This window comes from Typopeltis vanoorti, chromosome 3 (assembly GCF_054136105.1).
Source record: "Typopeltis vanoorti isolate ZY-2024b chromosome 3, IOZ_Tvanoo_1.0, whole genome shotgun sequence".
In the NCBI taxonomy this organism is placed as follows: Eukaryota; Metazoa; Arthropoda; class Arachnida; order Uropygi; family Thelyphonidae; genus Typopeltis; species Typopeltis vanoorti.
The window spans coordinates 90,287,279-90,315,153 of NC_143551.1; the positions used below are offsets into that span (position 1 = coordinate 90,287,279).

General features: G+C 33.1%; 1 protein-coding gene across 3 annotated transcripts in view; it reads right to left on the bottom strand.

The window, feature by feature from the left end:
- Window positions 1–24,904, bottom strand: part of LOC150108373 (cyclin-dependent kinase 17-like) — a 248,506-nt gene extending 223,602 nt beyond the window's left edge. For all 3 annotated transcript variants that reach the window (XM_090390722.1, XM_090390723.1, XM_090390721.1), the window contains exon 1: window positions 23,905–24,904. In XM_090390722.1, the coding sequence (XP_090246848.1) occupies window positions 23,905–24,034 (130 nt within the window). In that variant the 5' untranslated portion in view covers window positions 24,035–24,904. The remainder of the gene's footprint in view (window positions 1–23,904) is intronic.
- Between the last annotated feature and the right edge of the window lie 2,971 nt (window positions 24,905–27,875).

Genomic DNA, 27,875 nt, shown 5'->3' on the forward strand with positions numbered 1-27,875 from the left:
GGAGCAGTTATATCCGTATAAAATTAGTTAGAGAAATTTATTAATATGAGTCAGAGATGTCGCTCGTAAAAATTATGAATGGTAAAAAAAATAAATATTTCGACACAAAAAAGTTTGAAAAATAGCTGTCGACCGAAGTAGTAAATCCGGAAAACCTATCTACACCACACCGAGAGTCGATCTTTATTCCGAGAAAGTTTCGCTTTAAGTCTGGTGAGATGGCTTTTGTTAGAATGTTAGAAATCTTGTAGTCCTATTTAGAATGTTCTAAATAGGATTAGGGCTTCGGGAACTTTTTTATGGACAGAACCCGGAGATTATGATAATTTTCTGTACAACTGAAACCAAAATTCTTCATATAAATAAATTTCTATCATCTGTATTTACTGTCCAACAGTTGTACAGTACCAAATTATTCTGCTAAAACTTCAGTTCAAGACTAGTAACAGTTAAGTTTCTACATTAAGATTTACATCGTGCGAATTAGACTGAACTAAACCGAAATATCAACAAACGATGAGATGTAAGCGCTCAAGTCAAAAAAAAAAAAAAATTCGCTTGCTTGCTTACTATCTGCAACATCCAAACGACTACTGACTGGCTCAAGACCCGTGTCTCGATAGTATGGCCACAGACAGGAATTCACACTTTTTAGAATTTTTTTAGGTTGCCTAAGGTTGGTATTGGCAACTAAAATTTTTATACTAAGGTATTACCTGACATGTTTTACAGTAGCAAAAAATCTGAGATGAGACTTCAAGATGACAATCAACGTTCCAGTGAGGTGAAAAACTTTCCCAATTGCCTGAACGCATCATATCACGTATTCATAAGCCCACGACACAATCTCGATTGAGAAAGGGGGGGGGGGTTAAGCTTCAGAATAATCAGTGCCTGATCTGAATTCAATTCTTTGTTTCAAAGCTAAGGAATTTTATGAATATGGAGAAGAAATATGAAATGTCTTCTTCCAACCCAGGATGATTCTGTATCCTGAAGTGTTTGAAAATGAAATGCATTAAAAACAAATTATTAAACTACCATTTTATATATATACAGGATGATTTATAACAGACTATTTTAAAGTAAATATGTTTGGAGGAATCATATACAGAATAAAAGTGCTTATAAGAATCGTTTCTATAGTTGACCAACTTCAAAAAACGCCTCAATGTTGAGCGAGAAAGTCATTTCAAGCAACTGAAAAGTAAAAACCAAAGTTCACGGACGCCTCGGTCGCTTCACTCAAGCTTTCGTTCCAGTTCTAGACAAAACACACGATGATGGTTACTTTATGTATGGGAAAGGAGGGAGGGAGGAAAAAACAGGTCACTTCTGACGAAAACAATCAGCCTTACTCAGTGTACTACTTTGCGTGAGAGCAACCCGAATTCTATGCACACACGATAACTTGACTGCCTCGGTTAAGTACTGATATAATTGGGATGACTGTATCTGAGAAAGCAACGGAACTAATGAAGTATAAAACCAGATGGACCGAATAACATTCCCAGAAAATACTAAATGAAAGGGGGAAATAAAATAAACTCAAATTCGCACTTCGAAAACTCAAGAATTACACATAAATCTAAATTTTACATATTAACTATCTAAATAACATCTTAGTAAACAACAAATACTAATCAGAGCATTCCCACTAAAAAAAAAAAAAAATTACATTTTCTTAGTTGGAGGAAATGCCACCTACACATAGTAGGTAGATGAGCTTCATGACACGGTGAAACACCACCGCCTTTGCTTAGTGGAGCCCTGAAGTGGCTGTTGCCATGTTTGGTTCCCAGAGTAGGGGCTGGGTTTCTTTTCTCCCTCCCCCAATCTTCCAACATTTTGTGTGTGTACGTGTGTGATACACCTCAAGGGAAAGAGCCAAACATTGTGGAGATCCAGAACTCTATCTTCGAGTGTCCAGCAGTAAAGTAATGTTCAGCAGGTTGACGCCAAGCAGTTCGTTGGATAGAACCCCGATGTAACGCGTTTAACAGGGTTCTTGATCAGCTGGCGCACAATCTCGTTGCCAGGTCGTGTCTGGAGAGAAGGTGTGTAGTTATATTACACACTTAATTCCCGTGCTCTTTTCTCTTCACGTACGATTTCATGAAATGGTTTGCAGAATCCTATGTTGTTGTACTTGACATTTCCAGGACATGCGATAGGATTCAGCATATGGCCATTTATCTGCTTCCTCCCTTTGAGTGCCAGTTTTCTGTCGGGTCGTTCACTACATATAACGGTGGAAGGCGTTCTTCAGATTTTCCTATTAATGTTTTCCTCAGGGCTTTGTCATTTCACCAACCCTCTTTCTCACATACATAAACGATCTACTTTCATCGACTTCAAACACTATTCACAGTTTTGCTGATGATCTCTCTCTCTATCTAACTCAACCTACTCAAACATCTCCAGCTTCAAATTCATCTATAATAAGTGTCCTGATCTCCACATCTTCAATGAGCGATAATAACCTAGTCATCTTCGATGTTTCCAAAACACTTTATTTCTCCTTAAAAAAAAAAAATAAAATAAAATAAAAAAGATTAATTATTCGCCAGTTATTACCTTCGATAATGTTCAACATAACAGTCAAGACCAAATCTCTCTTCTCATACCGACTATTATTCCTAGACTTCCTTTTCATGGCATAATCACATCACTTCTGTGAGGGAAAAAAAAAAAACGGCATCCATCGTCTGTTAAGTTGCTTACTCTGTATAAATCCCAAACATAACCAACCTTGAACGACTGCTCTCACATTTGAATGATTCACCTAAAACCTCTCGAAAAATTCTTGATGCTGTTCAAAAGAGCAGTTCGATTGACTGAAGACCTCTCTCACAGCCTTTCAACAGCCAATGTCTCACGAATGGTCAGTTTTCCGCACTCTGCCTACTCTATAGACATTTTCATGGACATTGTTCAGCAGAACGAGAATTCATCCAACATCTTTTTACATGATCTGCTGACTCACCGAATCTGCTATTCCTAGTCGTCTTTCATTCCATCTACCTCGATTCTGTGGAACGACTCCCCATGAAGAATTCCAAGGACTACAACCTCCAGTTCTTCAAGGGGGATCATTAGAGAAATATATTCACTAGAATATCAGTCCATCCTCTCTAATACTATAGCAGCGGTCAATTACAACAAATCCCTGTTTTCAGAAATGCCGATCTTAATATGAAAAGCCAAGTATTGCATAAAATCGCTTTGTTGTTACACACTGATGCTTGTTATGTTTAGATTTACATTGTTCATATTAATTTCGTATTGGGTGGAAAAGGCAATGTTCTATTTCTCAAAGTGCAGTCCAAGGCCCACTTCGTTTATTAGTAAACATTTTTTTTTTTTTTAAATCTTAGTCTGTAAATTTTCAGATACAGTTTAAACTACGATATATTAAAAATGGTATCAATTCGTTTAATTTCAATACAATAACATGCATAATATTTTGCCACACGCAAAGTTTATAGTGGTACATCAAATGAGCCACTGTTATCACTGAGAAATGTGCCGAGAAATTCTAATTTTTCTCAGACTTAATTTTCATGTTATCAACTACTCCACAATTTTGCATTTCGGGGAGGCATATAAAAGCTCAATTGTGGCGGCAAAATATGAACTATCGATAAAGGGTGGGGTGTGTATGGGGAAGGAAGGTGAGTTAGCTGGTTTCATAAGGAGGAGGATAACCCCCCCCCCTGCAAATTACTGACGAAATTACATTACAACCAATAAACAGCATTATATTGGTTTCATAAGACGATGTCGTACTTGCCCGTATGAGGTAGTTGTAAGAAACATAAATAAACTGTTGTTAAAACAAGAATTAAGCGTCATTATAAAAAGTAAAGAGAAAAAAAATTGGACTCCGGCCATTCAAACTATGACAAGTCCAGGAAGTGATCCCTTTCCTGCACACCCCTCATCGAGCCTGGGCACGCATCTGGAAATCATTAGGATCAAATTAACGAATTTCTCATATGATCTAAATAATGTTTACCTTTATTACGTGCATAATCTTTTTTCTCTATATAGATAAAACGGGAATTTTTTGATTACCTGAGGATCTATTTCAACTAAGAGAATGATAAACGATGCAGATAATAGTCTGCTGAAAAGTTCCGTTGAAGCACTATCTACTCAAAGTAATGGTCTGGATGAATTTTTCAGCATGAAAGAGTACACACGATGTATTTTAGCTGATGATACCATAAGCATTACTTCAACATTCACCTAACGTTCTTCAGAATGACTATGAAGACGGTGATAGCCCAGCAGAAAAAGACGGCCGATTTCAGCAGGCTAGTGCGAAGGCAAATGTAAACGGAAATAAAAATTCTTCATCCCGACTATGATCGCTAAGCAGTTAGCCCAGCCAATGAACCCACACGAAAGAGAAGCAAATAAAGCAAAAAAGTGACACTTAAAAATCTGGATGTAAACAAATCTTGGACAAAAATTTTCCAATAGAATCGACTAGCAAATAAAATATAGGTAAGGGAGAGAGTATAAGGATAAATGATTTTCAACTTTGACTTTTATTTAATTACAATTCAGTGAATTAACTTTACGTGCTTTTCCTTCTCGCACGAACTTCGATGTCAATGCGATTAATTAAAGACTTTCTAGGTTTTTCAAGTGATTTTAGTAATATAATCATGAAAATTCAGAAGTAAAATTATACGGACTATATAGAAATATTTGCGTGTGACGTATCTTTACGGTCGGTTATTATGCTTATGTTATTATCTGAGCTAAGGTAAAAGATGGATGAAAACAATATAATTTATTATCAAATATAACATACATGTACTAAGCAAAAAAAAAAAAAAAAAAAAAAAATCTGTTGTCAGTAACTCGCATCCAGAGTATAGTAAAAAAAAAAAGGAAAAAAAAAGTCGAACACCAATTTTGCTATGCATGTATGAGAAATAATGTCTTCCCAGTGTTCCCAATATGAGATATAAAAAAAAAAAATTTAAAAAAAAAGGAAAGAAAGAAAGAAAAATAAAAGAAAAGGATATTCAGAGGTGCTTAGGTTCATGCATGCTGTCCAGAAGCAGAACCAAAGGGATTAAATATCCTGGAGTAATCCAGGCAGAGTAGAGTGATGCAAAATCTTTACTTATCATTCGTCAAGTTCGTGGGACACTGACAGAGTTCTATCGAACACCTTGTTTTCAAGTGCATAATGGCAGGTTTCTGAACAAATTTATCCTCCAATACAAGTCATCCAGAAGGCGCTTACAATGGACAGAAACAGTTTCCTGCTTAACACTTAACACTGGACAGAACTGAAGTAAATCAGGTGGAACGATGACACACAAGCACACGCATATAACAAAATATAATTTCTTGTCAAGTATACTGCATATCTGGCAGAATTACAACCGAAATGAACCAAAATCTTCATTTGGAAAGTGTGCATTCAAGAAGACTTTCACTGGGTTAGCATAATATGATGGGAAAAACAGCGTCTCCGACCAACAGACTGTGGTTTGAATCCCGGTGTGATCTAGATGTTTATGAATGCTTTAAGATTGCGGATTATCATCATCGTCCAGTGTGAGATGAGATCACGACCTTGCTTAATGGAGGAGGGAGGAAATGGATTAAAAAATTACCCAAGTAAGGGTTCCTTAGTCCATCTACAGTATACTAATATGCTATAGCTTTACGACCTTTCATGTATGTATGTATATATATATTGCGTGGAAAAATTTCCAGTGTGAACGTGCTTCGGTCAGGTTTACTGCTAACGTCTGTGCAAAATAAATTTTGTGAACTCTAAGTCGTCTCTGAACACAGCATAGCATATAGCAGTGTGGAATCATGTGGTTCGCGACTGAGCCGATGAATAGATTTACAAGAGCAGGTTTGCAACATTTTAAATCGCTTTATAACTTAAAACCGTGACACAAGATACTGAGCTCTTTTCAGCTGAGCATCTCAATGTAAACAAGATAATTTCCAGTTGAATATTTTTGAAAATCTCATTAGGAGTAAAAATAAAGTTTCGTCTATCTAGATACATGCCGAAAGTAGATTACAAATATCATTCTCTATTGTCTTCAATGTCTGAAAACTGCAGAAATCTTTATATAGGCCGTCGAGTATGCTGATGTATATTCAAATCATTTTTAAAATAAGATTTTTGTGACAATGGGGAAACATCCAAGAAAACAGATTCTGTCTATCTATAATTATTCGTAATCAACTGCAAAATTAAATAATTTATGGGAGAGCAAATTGCATCGCAAGGAAAACGGTAAACACTGAGGCCATAAATAGTTATTTGTGAACAATTATGGTTTGCATTATGAAATGATATATATATATATATAAAATCGGTTCTGGTGGCTTTTGGCAGAATAAAATCCACAAAAACTGGATGCTTTCATAAGTTAATGAAATATTTCATTAAATTTAATGTTTAACAATTTAATATTTCATGAAAATCAAGACTTTGCCAGTGCTATGGAAAAGTTTTTCTTGGAGAGACAAAAAATATGCGCCTAAAAGATAAAGAAATATATTTATAAGTGACGTATGAAAATTGAAATAAATAATTCATGAAACACATAACCACAGATTACACGAAAGAGACAGAGTAAGAATAAATACAAATATTGACACTTAAGCAGAATGCTGTGGACTAAGATCAAATTATAAAACGAATGTTTTAAAGAAAGTTTTTAACTATCTTGATTTTTCCCCCCAGTTGTTCTTTGGAGTAATTATCTTCCTATTGCATATTTAAAGAGGGAAAGTAATAAGGATAAAAAAAAAAAAAAGCATTGGTAAACAAGAAAAAAGGTTAATTTCTACAAAGATGCTAAACACTTGTTTAGTCACTTTAAAGTCTAAATTCCGATATTTCATCTGGCAACATGCCAGAAGCACTTTGCATTATGTCAATGAATTTCCATGCAACTAGTTATCATTGGACTATTTACAAATTAAATAAGTAGCGAAAATCTGAACAGTCTACAAAACGCGCTCATTCGAATGTAATACCAAACTTTATTTCTACATATATGACAATATTAGGGATCCACAAAGAAACATCTGGCCCAAAAATTAATACGCTTGTACTTTTATTTTCCTTAATTAAACTAACGATACTTTCAGCACCAATCATTTATGCCAATAAACAGAGAGAACCGGTGTGTGTGTGTGTGTGTGTGTGTGTTGAGGAAGATGGGAATAGTGATTGGCTGGTAGCACATGGCTGTCGGATAGCTATCAGAAAATGTTATATCGTATTATATTGCGGAATCAATAAAAGTGAAGTTGGCAGGTGGTATTTTGGAGCTCTGTCCTTCGCCAGATCTGTTTAATTTGTATGCTGACTATATTGTGAATGGTTTTGAAAGTGGTAGGTATACAGTTGTTGGCTTACTGAACGCTGAGTTGGGAGGGACAATAGAATGACTGATATGGTTTCTTTTCAGGGCTTGAGTGGGCTGATGTGGCGGTCGGCGTTTCCAGATGTCGGATTTTGCATTTTGGTTTAGGGGGCTGCGTGATGTGTATTATATTTTCGGAACTGCATTTTACGTGAGCGACATAAAGGTTCAGAATCACACTGCGTCAGAGGCAGGGACAATGCAAAGAATAACAACTATTTCAGGACAATAACAGGTGGTGTGGAAAAGTTATTCATCCTTTTTATATATATATATATATATAGGGTCTTATACGACTGCATTTGACATTCTCTACTCTGATTTCACTGCTTGAATTTCTGGATGAGAGGAAACAGGGAAAGTGTGAAGGGATAGGATGCAGAATTTCATTGAGGAGAGGGAATGTGACAGATATTCTCGGTTGATAGAGGGATTTTATGGGATACAGGAAAAAATTTAAATATATGTAAATAATTATTTCTTATATTTTTTAACTGTTAATGGTATAAATCCCTCTCCCTCGATGAGTCTGACTCCAGGAGAGTTGATGTAATAATAAGATATGGGGGAGAGAGAGAGAGAGAATGGGAGTCATCCCTATAGGGGGGGCGTCCAGCAAGGGTGCGCTTATTGGGAATGAACTTTTCTCCTCAATATGAGTGGATAGTGGATGGCACGGTTTGCAAGAAATAGTAATGAATAGAGCAGTGAATAAATTCATACTTCGTTTGACAGGTACTGTTTTAAAGGCCTCCCATGATGGTATCATTTGAAGTGCTGCATGTATCCAAATAATAACAATGATGAACTTTTCCAGAGGGCTGTGGAGCAACTTGTTTATCCACAGATCGCTTCTTCTAGAAAATTCGTGTCGGATCGAGAAGCCTGGGACAAAGGGATCCAGTGCGATTTACTAATATAGTTTTTCTTAATTTGTGAAAGAAAAACAAACTACTAGATATAAATCTCACACACACACACACACACACACACACCTTAGGGAGAATGTACCATACAGTATATGAGAAAAGCCTTAAATTCCCAGCGTGATTATAAAAATCTTATTTTAGCTTAATAACAGGAATAACTTTTAATACATATCATATTTCTCTTTTTTAAATAAGTCAATATAGTTTTTTTTAATCAAATGATAGTGGAGGATTAAATTTACTGCTTTCGTTGTTCCAAAAATAGATGTAAAAATGCAAATGTTCAAAATGTCACAAGTTTTGCTACGATGAAAAACAAGTCTACTTATATGGCTTCAAATAAGTTATGCAAACTGCAGAAATGTACCTCGAACAATGAAGTAAAAATAAAATTTTTGCAAACTTAGTAAAATGGTGATAGGCAGGCAAGCATCTTAAGCCAAAAGCACTGAAAAGTTGGGAAAGAAAAGCAATTCAACTGATAAACAAAAGGCCAAAGCTGCAATAATGAAACAGGAATTTTTTTACTTGGTACTTTAGAAATCCATATTTTATATATATATATATAATGTCTTCATTTTCTGAAAGAAGGAGAATTTTTTTTCTTCTACGCTTTGAATATACGGAAGATAGCTTTTTAAATCAGAAGATCCCGGGCAAGTTTCATTTGATGACATGTATTGTATTGTACAAGGTTAGTTAGCGAAAGTGCTTTTGTTGGTCAGCGTTACGAGTCAGTAAACACAGCTGCGTGGGTTCAGATTTCCGCCTCGCATCACCTGACGAAAATTTTTATTAAGACAATGTTACCTAAGTTTCGCAGTAAAAGTGTTTGTATATTTAAAAAAAAAAAAAGGAAAAAAAAGTCGTCTAATGAAATGGCGGTTTTACACATCCGAAGCACATAGTTGATGCACAAAAGCGACCAATAAAAATTTTATAAGTGAAATTGGGTGTTTTGAAGAGGGAGGAGAAATACCACAAAGCTGTTTCCGATCCGATATCACATTTTAACAATAATGAGACATTCAAGATTCAACTATCGGCAAATTCCCATTCACGATTTACTCTCTTGTGCTGATTTTTTATTTTATTTTTTTTTTTCCTGCCAACGTAACTACTCGGGACGTTGCGCCGCATAAAACAATTTAAGCTCCCTTGATAATACTCATCTCGTTCTTGAAAAACCCATTTTCAGGTGTAATTCCTACGCATTTTTGTTATATGGTACCGTTGAGGTTTTTGACCTAGTGACCAAGCCTGAATAATATTCATTTGGTACACTAACTGCAGGAGAGAAGTCCTTGACCCTCAAAAAATGTTACTAGTGACATTTATTCTAGTTGAAGATGTTATGCATAAAATGGAAACCATGCAAAGGTATGCATTATGTAAGCGTTATAGTCCTATTCACTGCATGCATCTATAAGAAGAATTTTGTGTTTGTTCTCTAGAAATAATCGAATCCATAATGATCGTCTGAAAAAATAAATAAAATAAAAGTTAATATCGACACAGCTAGATAAATAATAAGATGATAAAATAAAAGACTCGCACAAGCTCAGCAAGAGCCTTTGGTAATAATTACAAACATTGAACCATTCCCTTGCGAATCCTATTGCCAATGGAGCCTTTATAAAACAAACAAAAAGTGCCAATACTTGATGTATGCAGTAAACTGATTATACTGTAGTTTTTGTACAGATCAAAGAAGCAAGGGCAAGCGCATTTCTGCATAATATTTAAAAAAAAAAAAAAAAGTATTACAAACACAAAACATTATAAAACCTTAATGTCTGCAAAGAGTACAGAAAACATCTGTGTTGTAAGCTGTGGTAATTCCACGAAAATAATCCAGCTGAGCATACATGATTCAACACATTATGAACCTTTGCACTCACTTCCACTTCCTCAAACTATACATCAGCACAATTTGAGAAAATTGTGATGCATAGCTAGAATAGAGAGTTAAGCATCCCAATGGGAATGCTACAGAGCACTTTTGGAGGAAGGGAAAAAAAGCTCTGTAAAGGATGAGACCAAAAGTCTAACCAAACTGACCACATTTTTTGGTGGAGGAAACAAAAATGTGTGTCTGTTTAGTCAAAATGCAAGCTGTTATTATTCTATAGCAGTAGCAACTGCAGATTACAATTCAAAAGAGATGGACAAATTCAGAAAATGCACTTATAGGCCAATTTCCTTAATATCCATCAATATTTCCTGGCATTAATTTCTTTGCTTAGACCATTAGGATATCTAAGTGAGTCTGCAAAAAATGCTGTATATTTTTATGGGTAGGAGAGGAAATAAGAATAAGTTCTGAATGAAAAAGCTATCGAGTATTATATTACAAAATCTATTAGAAATCTACTGAAGACATGGAGATACTCAACACTCTAGTGACTCTATAGAGTCGTGCATCTGGGAGTACCAAAGCGTTTCTGAACTTTAACTGGAAAAATGAGAGTCCCAATACCAGTAGGATGTAAAAAATATTTATAAGGAATTTTCAAGTGGACAACATCTGTTTTTATCCTTGCAAGACAGACAAGCTGCAGAACACAGGAAACTGACAAGCACAAATATTCTTACCTCACTTTCTTAACTACCATGGCATAATCCTCAAACAACAGGCAATAACTTACCAGAAAAAGAAACAAACATTTTTAATTCTTTCAGCAAAAGGAATTTAAAATGCACGATTATAGTATGTCAGCCACATATCAACCATAACCATATACTAAAATAATAGCACTTTTCCCTTGTTCATAGTTTGACACCTGCACATGTTAAAATATTCCGCTAATCATGTTAGTATCATGACTAAATCTAATTACCTGTTTCCAAAAAAACTAGTCTTTGGGATGAGTGGGTCATTCTCTCTGTCACTGACAGTAGATTTGAATCCCACTGCGATGTTATTAATGCTGATGGAAGTCTTAAGCAACTGAAGATTTTCTTCATCTAATGTGATATCATCACTCTCCTTCTGGAAGAAGTGATGGCATAACTACCATAAAGTAATGTAAGAGAGAGAGAGAGAGAGAGATCAATGATAGTATCCAAGGATTCACTGAAATTTGTGGCAAGAATCCTCACCACTAATATACATCCCAATCACCATAAAAAAAAAGGTACTAAAACAGCAGTAAATCTGTACCAAATGTTCCTAGTGTTCAATCCTTATGCAATAAAAATTTATTATACAAGAATGATTATGTGCATTTCTGACTGAAATCACAACAATAAAGCAAACTTACAACTTTTCCTAGCTGAACTTCAGTGTATTTAAACTTTACCATGCCTAGTACTAAAAATACCTTTTACTAAATAAACATTAAAACTTATCTATTATAATGAAAATAAAGATAATCATTGTTATTAATAATATGATAATTTTATCATGTAACAAAAATAAGTGAATATACTTCTGATAATAAAATAAGCTGGTTAAAAATTTTTTTAGAACATTTTTTTTTTAAATTTTAAAAATGTTTTTAGATTTTAAAACAAATAATCTCTCTCCCAAAAGCTTAGCATTTCAATTAAGTTACTAAATCTAATCACATAACCAAAATGAATAGCACACTCATTACATCAGAACATCATTAGGTGATTGAAAACTACAATTTTGTTAATTCCATTTTCATCTAAAATTTGATTTTCTGGCATATATGTGATAGTCAAGCAAGAAAAGATTCTAGAAAAACAGATCATTTGGAGTATTCTCATCCTTTCTCTCGGTTTCTGAACAAAACATCTTCAACTTAACATTTTGACATAATGCACAAACATAAATGCTGCGATCTACTATCTTGCAAAGAATGTGGGTTACCGGTAGTTTTCCAAAGTTAAAAAAAAGAAAAATTTTTAGGAATTATTTTTAGTATTAAATTATAATTTATTCTGCTATGCACAATATTAGAAATTATATTATTAATATAAAGAATTTTTTTTAGTATGGGACTATAAAGATGTGATGTAAAGGAACATAAAAATAACTTCATATATAACGTGCTTTAATCTGCCAGAATGCACTTCGATGTGTAGTTGAATAACAGAACTTTAATTTATTTCAACAGTTTCTAAAAACTAACTTTCTGAGAAATTTACTTTTCTAAAATCTATAAGATCTTCAAAATTTTGCATGGTTTTGAATAAATCTCAATACATATAGTTTTTAGTCTTCCAATAGTAGACTTAAGCCAATTTAGAGTGAAAATAGCACAAGTTTCACTGCTTATCTAATTTCTACTCAGCCAATCTGTGTAATACTACAACCAAGATGTGTTAATAGTGGGTTTTATATTTCTGAGGGAAAAATTGAGTACCTCACAAAAGTGATTAACTAGGGATCAAGAATGATCAGCAGGTGATCCATATACTAATTCCTACTGTTACCAAACTGGCATGCATAACATGAGATTTCTCATCCCACATATAGGTTAAAAATATGGTACATTAAAAAATTGATTTCCAACTTGGAAATCAATTTGCTGATCACATATCTGAAAGAGATTTGCATGGTGATGTACCAGAAGTAGACACATTAATCCATCCAATAGTTGGTTAATTAAAAGGTCATGTATTTAAAGGTCACATACCTGAAATCCCTATATTATTATTATTGTATCTAATTTAATTCTATATGGATTTGAATCTTTACAAATTCTGGAAAATACTAAGTATTTCACAGAAGAAAAGAAAAGGTAGCAGGATTAAACTGGTATTGGTTACAATTATCCCAAAGCAACTAAGGCTATAAAGCTATTATGTCTATTAATCATGGATGTTTCTGGTCAATTTGGAGTTTAGTTCTCTTGAAAATCCATATATCAAAGAAGAAATAGTGACACTTTTTTTTTATTTTATGTCGCTCCCACACATGAAAAGTTTATGCAAACATATAGTATATTTGTACCATGTGTGGACAATTAATAAAAATAACAAATAACATTTGTTATTTTCACTTTTCACATTATTAACCTAACCCCCATGGAGTCACAAGACTCATTCTTTCTCTTTCTTCCACATAGTTATAGATGCATGTGCAGATCCAAAACTTCAAATCTCCCACTTAATTAAAGACAATCACACATCCATGCCCATGGCAGGATTCAAACCAGCAGTCTGTTGGTTGAAGAGTGGATATGCTAACCAGGCCAGCTTCATCTTGGATGAAATCATTTGCATCCCAGGATGAATACCATGTCATTATGTTCAAAGTTAGACTGTCACTGAACAGCGGCAGAATTAACAAACGGTACATGTAGAAGTGTCTAGAAGTATGCTATAGAAATTGCCTGTGCAATAAACATTAAGGTGAAGAAAATCAAAAATAAAAAAGAGTCAATAACAAAATGATTACTCTCTTAAACAGCAAGATATTTTAAACAGATTTTGGCAGTATTATATATAGTAGGGAAGAGTGAGCATTAATGATAAATGTTAAGTGGTAACAGAAGTGAACTTATCACGGAAGGCTCATTCAGACAACACAAAGTTTGGCAATACATTACATGCACCCATTCTTATTCACCACACCATGTTCTCTTCCCTTTGTTCTACCATTTAAACATTTTCTTCCATATCCATTCAGTTTCTCTCAACAGCCTAGATATCTCAAATCATATCATCCCTTCATCTCCATTCTACCAAATTGTGCATTTTACATGTCATCAGCTAATCCTCAATAAGCAATGCTCTGCAATACTGAAATCATTCATGTTATTTGTCTTGGGACCTTCTATAGTTATAAACCCCTGAGATGTCTTTACCATATTTGCAATATGTTTTCCCAGAATTTTAAATTTCAGTCCACTATCACCCTGAGATCCACTACTTCTTTCAGTATAGTTCCACTAATAGTGCATGCAGACTCTCATCTGTGGATTCAAAAGTTTAAAACCTTACACAGTGATATCACTGGCATCCCCATTCATTTTTCTACCTTTACAAGTTATTTAAATCTTCTGAAGAGCCAAAACATCAGCATTTAACTAATAAATCTCTCTAGTTTCACATAACCAAAAAGATATGAATATCTCACTGCAATACAGGTACAATACTATTGACATGAAGGCTATAGTATATAGTAATGGTCCAAGCACTGAGACAATTGAAACTCCACTTGTAACATTTGTTCCTCTCTGCTGATGCTTGCTCATCTAGTCACAATTTTTTGATATCCTGAAAAATAAGCAAACCAGCCAGAGGAACATACACAATTAAAGACTTCCCAACGGTACACTACTTAAACAATGTAACTCATACATTTCAATTTAAATATCAAATTGGCATCCACTATAGCTCTATATATGGAACATAAAACCAAAAGAAATTTAACAGAATGCAGGAAATATCTGTACAACTCATTGTACAGATATGTACACATAAAATGTGCCAAAAGTTTAAACTGTAATTTAAAATTTTAAAAATGAAAGAACAGACAAACAGTAAATGAATATGAAGTATGATTCAGATCACACTTTCCTTTTCAACTAATGCTATACACAAACTACAGCATAAAATTAGACAAAAAAGTTCTGTAATATTCGATTTTTTTTAAACTATTTAGATGTCATAAAGCAAGTAACTCATTTTGCATCATATTAACATGAATCACTATCTCTTTTTAATTTAACATCCAAATAAAAATAATATTTGAACTACCCTGTGTTTTGAACCATTTCAACATACCAAAATCCGAACAACTAGAATGAGTTACAAATTTATACTACCTGATGAATGGTCACTACAATCCTCAAATAACAATGCATGACTAGGCAGTTCTGTTGTACCATTTACATGAAATGACACTTGTACAATTAAAAGTTAGCCAATCAATAACTATAGCATTAAATAAAATGATCCTAGCTCAGTTTTGGAGTGTGGGGGGGGGGGGGGGGGGAAGAGTTTTATGTAATATTGAAGTAAACAGAAATAAGAAATATTATTATCATCATCAGACCTCCATGGAGTCAAGAGACTCACTGTGGGAGGTCCCACTCTCACAGGCACAGCTCACCATACCTTGACTTAAAAGCATTCAATGTCTCTGCACTCTCCAGCAGTGCATTCCAATCACCCACCACTCTCCATGCAAAGAATCTACTCGTCCCCCCCCTGCTCACACCCTCCTTATACAGCTTCCAGGAATGGCCTCTTGTTCTCCCCCCGTCTTCAGACATTCTATGAAAAATCTCATCCACATTAATCTGGTAATTATCCCTTACCAACTTATATATCTCGATCATATTCCCCCCCCTTCCTTTTATCCACTAGGCTCTGCAATTTGCATTCTCTCAATCTGTCCTCGTACTCTACATTCATCATACTAGAGTCCTTATACTGTCACATTAAAAGCATGTTAATATAAATAATGCTATACTTAAAGTAAAAAAGCAAAAGAAAATACATGGATCAACAATACCTTATTCATAATGGAATGAGTTATTTTTCAATATGGTGGCACACACCAGTTAATATTTTCAAAGTTCAATGAATACATATTTTCCTTCTACATACAATGCACTAGTCTATGAACAACAATATATATACATCCTGGACATCTTTATGCTTGTATCCAAAGGACTATATCAGAAATCAAATGTGTCTCATCTTTCTCTTAATGTGTTAGGCTCAATGGTCTGTCATGGCCAAGTTACTTCAGGCTTCATCTTTCCTCAAAATCAGTGGCTCAGTACTGAGATGCATATTAACTTTAAATCGAGTATGTGAGAGAGATATATAAACTCATCTAATGTTTTGATAGGATAAATGGAGTACCTGAGAAATATATAAAGTTATTAATAATGCATCTCAATACTGAGCCAGTGATTATTCTTGGAGGAAAGATGAAGGCCAACTTGGTGCTTCTCCATAATAATGGAATAGATATGATTTCTGTAAAATTGATGTCAATTTCATTATAAAATAAATTTTTAAAAATGTTCTGAATAAAATGTCATCTATTTATAGAATATCTATTTATGCAATGTAGTAGAAGGATTTTTTTTTTTGTTAAACATTTACTACTAAACAGAAATACTTGAATAATGCACATTAAATCATAATAAATTTAGTTTAATCATTTATCAAGTGTAAGCAAACAAAGTTTGCACCTGAAGTATCTTCAGGACTGAAGCAACTCATGGTAAAGGTGGACCAAGCTCTCATCACTCCTCGTCTTAGTATCTCCCATAATGAAAAGCACATCTCCTTGCGGACATGTATACTGCTATGCATTAAGGGAAGGGCCACTACCCAGACCGGTTTCGACCTTAGTTGAGGTCTCATCAGTGGGAGCCAGACCCATAGGTGGTGATACTAAGGCAGAAGCAATGGAGAAGTCATATTTACCTATACGAGTTGCCATTCTCCATTGCTTCTGCCTTAGTATCACCACCTCTGGGTTTGGCTCCCACTGACGAGACCTCAATAAAGGTCAAAACGGGTCTGGGTAGTGGCCCTTCCCTTAATGCATAGCAGTATACATGTCTGCAAGGAGATGTGCTTTGCATTATGGGAGATACTAAGATGAGGAGTGATGAGATCTTGATCCACCTTTACCATGAGTTGCCTCAGTCCTGAAGATACTTCAGGTGCAAACTTTGTTTGCTTACACTTGGATCAAGGATTAAACTAAATTTATTATAGTCTAACCAAGTGGGAAAAAACTTCCAACACATTAAATCCTATGACTAAAAATGCAGGTTATATATTGAACTTAGAAATAAACTACTATAGTATCATTAAGAGTTTGTCAACATGAAGGTTTCTTTGATTCATATGCTCATAGATGGTTTTTCATTATTATTTTACATTATAGATTAAAGGAAACATCATTGCATTGGGCATTATCACAGCACATATTTGGATAAGACATACAAAAGGTAAGGCTGTGCTGTAGAACCCTAGCTTTTAAAATGCTAGGGCTATGAAGGTGGAATGAGAAGACAATGAAAAAGTTGTGCAGTGAGGCAGCAAGAATGGTAAAAAATGAGTTCATTTTTTTTTTTGTTTTTTTCCCTTGCTTCCCTTTCTACTTCACAGGAATTCAGAAAATGAAAATCTATAGTACGTAGAAGCTAAAGAATCAAATTTCTTCAATTTCCTACAAGGCAGGCTCTGAGTCACTATGCAAAGAATATATAAGATCTCCTGGATAACTTACTCCTGATCTTATAAAGTATATTCATAGTCATTTTGAACTGAAAATACTCAGGAGTATTCTACTTGTTGTTCAAATAGACAGTACAAATCTACAAGCCATGGATTTGAATCTCACTGTGGCATGAGATGTGTTGAATATCTTCAGATGGTACATGATTTTCATTGCAATGTGTGAACCCACCACCTTATATAAGTTTAACTTTTGATAGGCTGCCATCATTAACAAAAGGCAATGTTTACTGTGTGTTAAGGCTTAAGTGCTAGGAAAAACTCATGTTAGAGGCTTAACAGAGTGAAACAACTTTTAAAAATAATATTTCATTTTTCCAATAATGCTATATTTTCTATATTTATATATTTATTGTACTCCTTGACTATGTTGCAGTGACTGAGACATGTTATAGGCTTAATTAGAATTAGAAACTCGTATTAGAAACTTAATGGAGTGAAACAGCATTGAGAAAGGTTTCAAAAAATAATATTCATAAATATAAATATAGAAAATATATATTTTATATATTTCTTCCAATATATTGTACTCCCTGATGATGTCTCAGTGACTGAGCCAAATATTGGAAGAATTAAACATTATTTTTAATCCTTACTCATTTCTGTTTCATTCCATTAACCTCTAACAGAAGATGATGTTTACAGATCAATGTTGCAAACTGCAAGTTATGCATTTGGATTGAAAATATTATAAGCTCTGTATTAACACTGATGGGACTAGTGATGAAGCAAAATATCTAGAAGTGGCAGTCAACAATGAGCAGAGGTGTAAAGGACATATTGCAAAGGAGGACAAAATACACAGAAAATAGATGTTGAAACACACACACAGTATGGATAAAGTTATTGTACTCTGTATAAAACTATACTTAGACATATGCTCAAATTCTGTCACCTGGATTTTTGTGGGGATAAGGAAGTAGAGGAGAGGATTCAAATACAGGTGATAGGTCTGTTATATTTCACTATGGGGATAGATTGAAAGGCTGCATACTGTAAAATTTGACTGATGGTAAGAAGAAAAAAAAAAGAGAGATATGAGAGAAACACAAGAGTTAATAAGATGATTTATAGGAGAGATACAGTAGAAATTTTTCAATATATGGCAGGAGGGAGAGAGAGAGAGAGAGAGAGAGAGGAAGTGATCATCTCTGGAAAGTGAATAAGAATAAGAAGATTAATAATAACAATAATGATGACAAGATTTAAAGTATGAAGGGGTTTTTTATTTTTTATTTTTGCATTCATAATGTGTCATCAAATTTTTCTTTAGTTATATAAGAACAAGATATAAAGTGTCACTAGACTATTAAAAACTGATAATGTGAAATCTAAGAGGCTTCCATAGTGTAACCAATGCCTTTCACATTATCAGACTTGGATTTAAATGCTGTGAAAAATCTATAGAATTTTCTAACATTTTAAATACTGAATGAGTTAGCCAACTGTTTCTGGGGAAAAAAAAATTATTCCATTAAAAACAGACCAATCATGCTCTCAAAGTAATGCAATTTACAGAGAGTTACATAACTAGACCTGTGCTGTTATACAAAAGGTACTGTTAACTAATACCCGGAATTATGTAGTAGAACACAGCAGAGCCACAAGCATTTCTATCATGAGAAATATCATTTACATAGAAGAATATGAAATCAGATTTCATTTTAATATTTTTGTAAGAGAAATACTGGTGAGTCAAAAAACATACGTGAATCCTCTTCTGATTTATAAAATTAAATTTCTTGACAACCTGATATTATACTCAAACCCTGAAAGAATGATATCCTCAGACTAAGATATATGCTGAATAAATGTCACCATCAACAAACTAAAAGCAAATTCAAGGTAAAGTGCAATTCATATGCATAGTCCATGTAATAATGTTACAGGAACATTTTTTCAGTGGTAATTATTATTACTTCTCTATGTGTGTATACATGCTGTAAAAAGTACTTATGGTCATTTTCCCTAGTTGTAAACAATATATCTGCTAATGTAACAGTTGTTTATTCTAGTGGGAGAACCAGAATACAATTCCCTAGCAGAGAAGGCTTTTTTTTTTTCTTCCACCTCTTCACACAAGACATTGGTGTGAAGGCTTAGTATTGTCTCAAGGTATGGGAATAGTATTAAAAAAAATTAACATGAAATAATCATAACTGTTGTTGCTTATGTGATCGATCACATTTAATAAATCATAGTATATCTATTATCAAATGTTCATTTGTTCAATTAATTTTCAACAATCACTTCCTACAATGGGTTAATTTTTTTCATCCTTGTTTAAAGTGATATACTTTGTGGAACTACAACATGACAAAGGTTCAGAATAATAAGGGAAAAAAAATACATGAATTGGAGAGAAGTAAGTTATATATAATTATTCCAGTTTTGTGATCACATGTTTATTAAAGAAAACTGTTTTTAAAACTAAACAAGTACTAAAAACAACACTCAACAAGTTTTGTTAGTCGTCAGACTAACATCTTCAGGGGGTAAAGAGAACTAAAAGTTTAAAGCACAAACTACTAGAAATTACAAAAATTAGTTCGTTTGTTGGTATTGTGAACATCTAAACAGTTTGTTAAAAAAACGAATAACAGATCTATATAACCATTAATGCGTGTGAGTTGGAGATAAATGCTATTTGATGTCGCATTCTGTGGTTCACGCTCACTCTGCCCGAGGTCTGAAATTGGTAAATTTTTAATAAATTTTTAATTAATGACCAAACTTGATTTAAAATCAAACCTTGGTTTTTGTTGCATTGCGTAGGAATTTTAATCATATTTGCTGCCTCTTTGAATTTTCTTGTAAAACAATTCTTATCTATACAGGATATGTTTGTTCTATCCCAGAGTACATCATGACCGGTAGAGGGGTGTGTAAAATGCCAATCCCGATTTATGTTCTCTCTTATTTTGTACGTCTTTTTGATGTTCACTCATGCAGATTTCTCCTGATCTCCCCGTCTGGCCCACATAGCAGATGACACAGGAACAGTGAATATTATAAACCCCTAGTTTTTTCATTGGGTGATGTGGAGGTTTCAGAGGATGAGGAGATCTTGATATTTTTTCAAGTGGCAGGAAAGTCACTTTTATGTTGTATTTGTAGAGAAGTTTGGCTAATTTATCTGTTACATTCTTGATATAAGTGTGACTGCATTCTTGAAATCTTGTTTATTTAAGTTTCTTGTAGGTGCTGTATTGAGAATTTTCTTAATTAACTTAGTATTGAAACCATTCAGTTGTAGGATCTCTGTTAAGTATTGTATTTCTTCTTTCCATTTTTCTTCTGTTCTGAGGATGTTGTATGCTTTATCCCTTAAGGTTTTTATTAGGCCTATTTTTTTGTTTGGGGTGGTGATGTGAAGTAGCGTGCAGAAATCTTCCTGTATTTGTTATATACAAGATAGTGTAATAACACAATACAAGACAATAATTCTTACACATCTAGAGTTCCAACACAGACTTCCTACTAGTGTCTATGGAGGGCACTTTCCTTTAGGACTCTAGACTTGATTAAGTTCCATTTTACTTTGTGTTATTCTTTGTGTGCATTTGTTACAATTTATATTGTGCTCCTGAAGATGTGAGTGTGTAGTAGACAAAATATTGGAAGCATTAAATTATTACTTAATTCATTCTTTGTGCTGTTTTCCTTCCATTAAACATCCAACATGAGTTCTAACTAACACTATGTTTTGTGTTGTTATTGTTCAATCACAACAAAATTCTCAAACAAGAATTTGAATTCTAATTGTTTTTAATTAGAATTCAAATAAAAGGCTATGGGTTCAAATCCTGTCGTAGGCATGGATGTTTGTAATTGTCTGTGAAAATACTTGTGGTGGCAGAGGGCAGTAGATGGCATTGGTATAGTTGCAGTTCATTCCATTAAACATCCAACATGAGTTCTAACTAACACTATGTTTTGTGTTGTTATTGTTCAATCACAACAAAATTCTCAAACAAGAATTTGAATTCTAATCGTTTTTAATTAGAATTCAAATAAAAGGCTATGGGTTCAAATCCTGTCGTGGGCATGGATGTTTGTAATTGTCTGTGAAAATACTTGTGGTGGCAGAGGGCAGTAGATGGCATTGGTATAGTTGCAGTTCATTCCATTAAACATCCAACATGAGTTCTAACTAACACTATGTTTTGTTGTTGTTCAATCACAACAAAATTCTCAAACAAGAATTTGAATTCTAATTGTTTTTAATTTGCCAGCCTGGTTGGCTAAGTGGTTAGCATATCTGCTCTCCAGCCAAAGGGCTGTGGGTTCAAATCCTGCTGAGGGCATGGATGTTTGCGATTGTCTGTGAAAATACTTGTGATGACAGAGGGCAGCAGATGGCATTGGTGTAGTTGTGGTTCATTGTAGTTGGTGGATTTGGTGGTGGAGACAGAGTTGTAGAGAAGGTGCCCTTCCTCGATGAGTCTTTGGGCTCCCTGGAAGTGTGACGTAATAATAATAATAATAATAATTTAAAGATAATTATTTTATTTAAAAATAATTTCAAGTACAGATTACCTAAGCCAGAAGAAGACCCTTTTATTAAACATAGCAGGTCACTGATACTGAAATACATACTTGAATTCAAGATAGAGGCAGGATATCATTCTACTGTGTTCTTGTCTCCCATCTGCAGCTTACATAAGATTGATCAATTCTTTGCTACAGCTAAGAGTATCTAAATTGTATTTATGAACAGAAGTACCTACCTCCTCGATTACTATTGTTGTTCTTAAACTACTCAGAGTAAACTGATAATATTACACAATTCCAGTGTTAGGATAATACATATTCCAAAAAAAAAAAAAAAAGTTCTTAGAAATAAAATAGCATAAGATAAAACAATATAAATTTATATTTTTACAAAACAAAATTTTTCAAAACAAAGTTTCAAAACTTTGTTTTGAAATAAATATTATTAATGAAAAATTATAAAACAGCAATTGTTAAAAAAAAATGTATTATTGTTCAGTCATCCTTCTCTAAATGGCAAAATTAAAAAAAAAGTCAATTATTTTTAGATAAAGATTTACAGTAAAACAATAATTAATAATTATATTCATGTTTCAAGCAAACTATACACAATGAAATATATAAAACTTTTAAAATTAGCTTTATTTTAAATAAAATTTTATTTATATATTTTTAAATTCAATTTTAATATTAATTTTAATTAGTACATTAACTATTCGTTATTTATTTGATTATCTACTGATTAATAAAATAATATTTATTAATAATAAATATTAATATTTGTGATTATTAAAAATATTTAAATTATGTATGTGTGTGTGATCTCTTAAATATCATAAGTTTCATTACTGTAACTAATGAATAATCTCAGTTATTTTTATGTTGGTTTTTCAATTTTATGTACACCTTTTTAAATGTGCCAGACTGGCTGAGAGGCCCCAGTTTAACTTCCATGTCAGAAAACTTGAAAGTATCTCCAGCTGTATCTGTGCCCAATATTTTCATAATATCGTTTAAAAAAAAAAAAAAAGTAATTTATGGATGTTTAAATTAATTTAAAGGTTGAGACTGAATTTTATCCGTTAATAATGTTCGTATTAATTAAAGTAAATTTAACATTCCTGGCAAAAAAAAAAGGGGGGGGGACATCACATTCATAAAAGGGCAAGAAAAGATATCGTGAAACGAAATGCAATAAAATAGCCACGACAGTGAAAAACGTATATTTAACTATTTTAACTTATTTAATTTGTATTCACAGCATGTGTTTATATTTTCTTTTCTAACATGCTTAATATTATTTTGTTTTTCGCCTCAAAATGACTACTTATTGATGTTTTTCTCTTTCCATATGCATGGAGGGAAACGCTTCCATCCACCGATGGGAATCGAAACTTGCACACAACTCTAGACTTGACAATATACTACTCCAATGAAAGTTGGTTATGAAAGTATAGTAGCTACTATAAATTTTAACTAGTGTTAATTTTTTTTTCTAATTTAAAAATAATAATAATCTTTTTTAATAAGGAATTGAAAATTTTTTCCATGTCTCACATTTTCTACAAATAAAATTATCAAGTCGAAATAAAAATAATATAAGGAGTAAGTAGCCTGTAAAAATGAAAGTTATAGTATTTTTTTGGGAAAAAAAATCTGCGACTCAGAGTTGAAAATTATGCTGTGTTTCGTATACTGTATTTAAAACTGAATTAAACAAGTGCTACATAACGTACTTGCCTAGTACGTTATGTAGCGTAAATGACATGGCACTTAGGAAATTAAGTCAGAGCATTTTGGATATGAATAGCAGTCGTCATCAAAATAATTATTTCAAATTTTGGCAAATATATCGCATATGTACTTACTTAAACTTTTGGAGTTCTTTATAAAGCTGCTTTTCCTCCGAGGATTTTTTAATGATGAAAACCAGTTTCCCAGTTTGTGACTTCCAAAGTTACTGAAGGTGTTACTCTTATGTAGTAATTTTATATCCATGATGCTAATTTTATATCAATGCACGCACAAAACACAAACAACGTGGGTCACAATGTCACAATTTCTTGATTTTCCATGTTAATTAAACGATGAAATTATTACATGATGCAACTGCAATATTTGTACACATCGTCATAGCAATCCGACATAATATAAACAATCCATTTATATTTTGTTTAAAAAAAAAAAAAAAGTACGACTAAAATGTCAGCTAGCAATAAATTTTCATATAAAATTGCCACTATATTCATAAATACAATGTCCGTCCAGTTAATATTGTTTACTGGCATATATCAATAGTACATATATATACATATATGTAAGTCAATGAATGAGAATGAATTTAAATACAGATCACCTTCCACTCATTCATCATTTCCTTATCTTCTCGAGTTGACGAACTCATCTCATATAATGACTTTGGATAATTCCTTGTAACGCAGCACTTATTTATGATCAATACCTTTAATTAATCCCTAAGTAATTTAAACTGCGTGATGGATACTGTCTTTACAAAAGTTTCAATTTTGCTGTTGCCAAGTTAAGCCTACGCCTACGTCTCCGAAACAAGAATCGACAATCCAGCACCGCGGCAGACGCAGTCGGCGAGTCAGACATGGGCTTTGCGACGTCCATACGATCGAATTCGCGGAAGCACAGCGATAATTTTCATTCGAATACAGTGCATTTAGAGATCGGATTTCATATCATTAATTCAAACATACGACCAAATAATACTACAATAATCGGATAAACCGACCTAGAATCAAATATTGCCGCGACGTACAATACTAAGTATAATACAAGGCTACGAGCAAATACCGTCGGCTAAACGTACACAACACGAATAACAACCACCATCCACGTTCAACTCGCCCTCGACACAGGACTAGCTAGTGAGAGGGTGCTAGTGTCGCAGCAATGCCTCCGAGGTTGGATGATGATTCATCGCATAAACATTTTGCATATATTAAACCGAAATGACAAACTAGCCCAAATATTTAAGACTTGAAAATATGCATGCAATTAGGAAAATAAAATAAAAAAATAATAAAAACAGATGAAAACAACGATCCACTATGAAAAGCAAAAGAAATTAATGTTAGCAAGTGATTTAAAAACATATATCAAAAAGTGTAGAGGGATATGTTTGTTCTCACTAGGAAGTCTTTGCAAATATCAATGAATATTATTCTTCAGTAACAGGTGTAGTACATTTCATTTCTTCGAAGGAAGAAAAGTTTTCAACAACATTTTTTTTCTTCGGAACTTTTGCTTCCTCTGAATAAATGCTAGTAATCCTTTCAAATGATTTTAAAAAAAAAATTGCAAGACAAAGAAACCGACTTAGGAAATTCTAAGATGCGAAACCAATAAAAACTCGTCTTGAACTCCAAGAATACATAGCTTCATGTAAAAAAAATTTTGTAGTCTTAATGACTACAAAAAAAAAAAAAACTGTAGTCATTAAAAAAAAAAAAAGCTACAGTTAAGAAAAATTGTAGTTTTTCTGACGATTTTTTTTATTTGATGGAAACTATCTGTAAACTTTTGAAGGCATTATTGACTTCATCCGAAAGTTTTTTTTTTATTTCTAATTAAAAAAATCCTCTTCTACGGTTCTTAACAGCCTTTAAGTATTCCATAACCGTCTCAGGTATCCTTAGATTTCCTCACCTTGATTACAGGGATAAAGTAGTTAGCTCTATGCCTATAAGTATATTTTGTATGTCAATTGCGTATTTTCTTCTGACCAGTTTACCTGTATACGGAATGAAAACCCGAGGTTCTGGAATGAAAAAAAAAATTAATTAAACTAGGATTAAATGCAACTATCATTTTTGCTTGATCATCCATAGAAACGATATGACATCAGTATTTTATAGTTGCAATATATACAGTGGTATATATTGCAACTAGGTTTCTGCTCGAACTGCCGTTCGAGCAGAAACCTAGGAACATACAGAGAGATGAAGCAGGCGCTATATAAATATTATAGCGAAAATGAAAATTAGAGCAATTCCTGTTTCTCTCCCCCCCACACACACACACAATGTCTAAATCCAACCCTACTTGCAAAAAAAAAAAAAAAAAAAGTTAAACTGTAATAGCAGTTGAAGTCTTCCAAGCATGTATCAACAAACAATAAAATCAACACCTGGCTTGCGACCAGTATAGACACATAACCATGAAACCACCGTCATCTATCATCTATTATCTTCTTCCGATAAGCTCTACTAAGTTCGAGGAAGAAATCAGAAATGCCTCCCAAAGAAAGAATATAATGCATTATACAGGAAAAAAAGAAAAAAATATATTATTATTATTATTATTATTATTATTATTATTCATGCTTTATATCATACTAAATTAGGAAAAAAGACGACCGTTTGTTTCATTTAGATTTATATATCATAATTTGCTTAATATTTGGCCGGTCTAAAGTTCCGGACTTTGCCAAATTACTGTGGTTCCAAGATAATTTGGTTTAACATAACACGTTTGGCTTTGTTCTTGTCGCAATCTTCTCTTCTTCATTCTTTCATCTTGGTTTTGTACGGTGATATAAGCTTCACACCATCTACGAGATGTGTTAGTAATAAATGCCGTCAATAACATACTTTCCTTCGCAAGGAATATATAGTGGAGCACCCAAATATATAAACATACGGTGGAAGGAGACTGATGATTTATATATTGTTAACTAATTAAATGAAGAAATTTTATATTTATATTTGAAAAATCAGAACCATTATACTAACACATATTTTCACATTTATGCAAACAATAATGGTTATTTGTGTTGGTACATGAATTGTATGTGAAATCTTTAATTCTTAAATCCTATTATTTCTAAATGAGTTCGTTTGCTAATATTCTTAACTTTGAACTTTGGAAGGAATGGTGCTTTAGATTGGCTTTCAGCAATTACAAAATTTCAAATTAAAGTCAACTCAAAGAAACAGAATATTTAAGTTTTTTTTTTTTTTTTTTAAAAACATACTAGCTTTTTTTATGTACAAGTACAAAGAAACCTATATAGTAGGACTAGTTGGGCAAGTGAATAACGTATCCTCCTTCCAACCAATAAGCAAGCTGTGAATTCGAATTCCCCTGTAGCCTGGCTGTTATTAAAAATCAGGATGGCTGTAAATAATTTTAATTGCCCGATATGTGATAATTTTTATCACCCTGCGTACTGAAGGCTTAAAAAAGTTTATCAATAACATCCTGAATTTCTAAATATGTTCATAATAATTACGTAGTTTTCGAAATGTTTTTATTCATATTTTTTTATTTCGGCATTTATTTATTCATTAATGTAATATCTAATGGTATCTAATTTTTGTATGTTTGCATTCTGAAGTCGTTTAAGAACATTTGTTTCCGTACTGAATAGAATTTTTTTGTTTGTTTGTTTGTTTTATTTTTTATGGTAGTCCGGTTGACAAGAAGAACTTGTTCAATCAAAAGTACATGTGCACCGTGAATAGTTAGTAAAGAAAAAAATTAAAGGAATTCTAAAATTATTAAAGATGATTTAGATAATTTTTTTTTTATTAAATCTAAGTTTAAAAATTAAAAAAGTACCCTTTCTTTGAAGCCATTCGAAAGGGCAAGTATTATTTACCATTTCAGAATTCGACGTGAGAAATTTCTAAACATGGTTAAGGATAAAAATTCAATCCAATTCAGAGGAACGACCTGCTGTATTTCTAGTCAATACCCAACTTAAATGTCAGCGTAAAGTTTTAATGATTTTTGACTAGCTTCCCATAAATCAGAATAAATGCTTCAGTAGTTGTCTGGCTTCATGTAAGCAAGTAGCTGATACGCACTC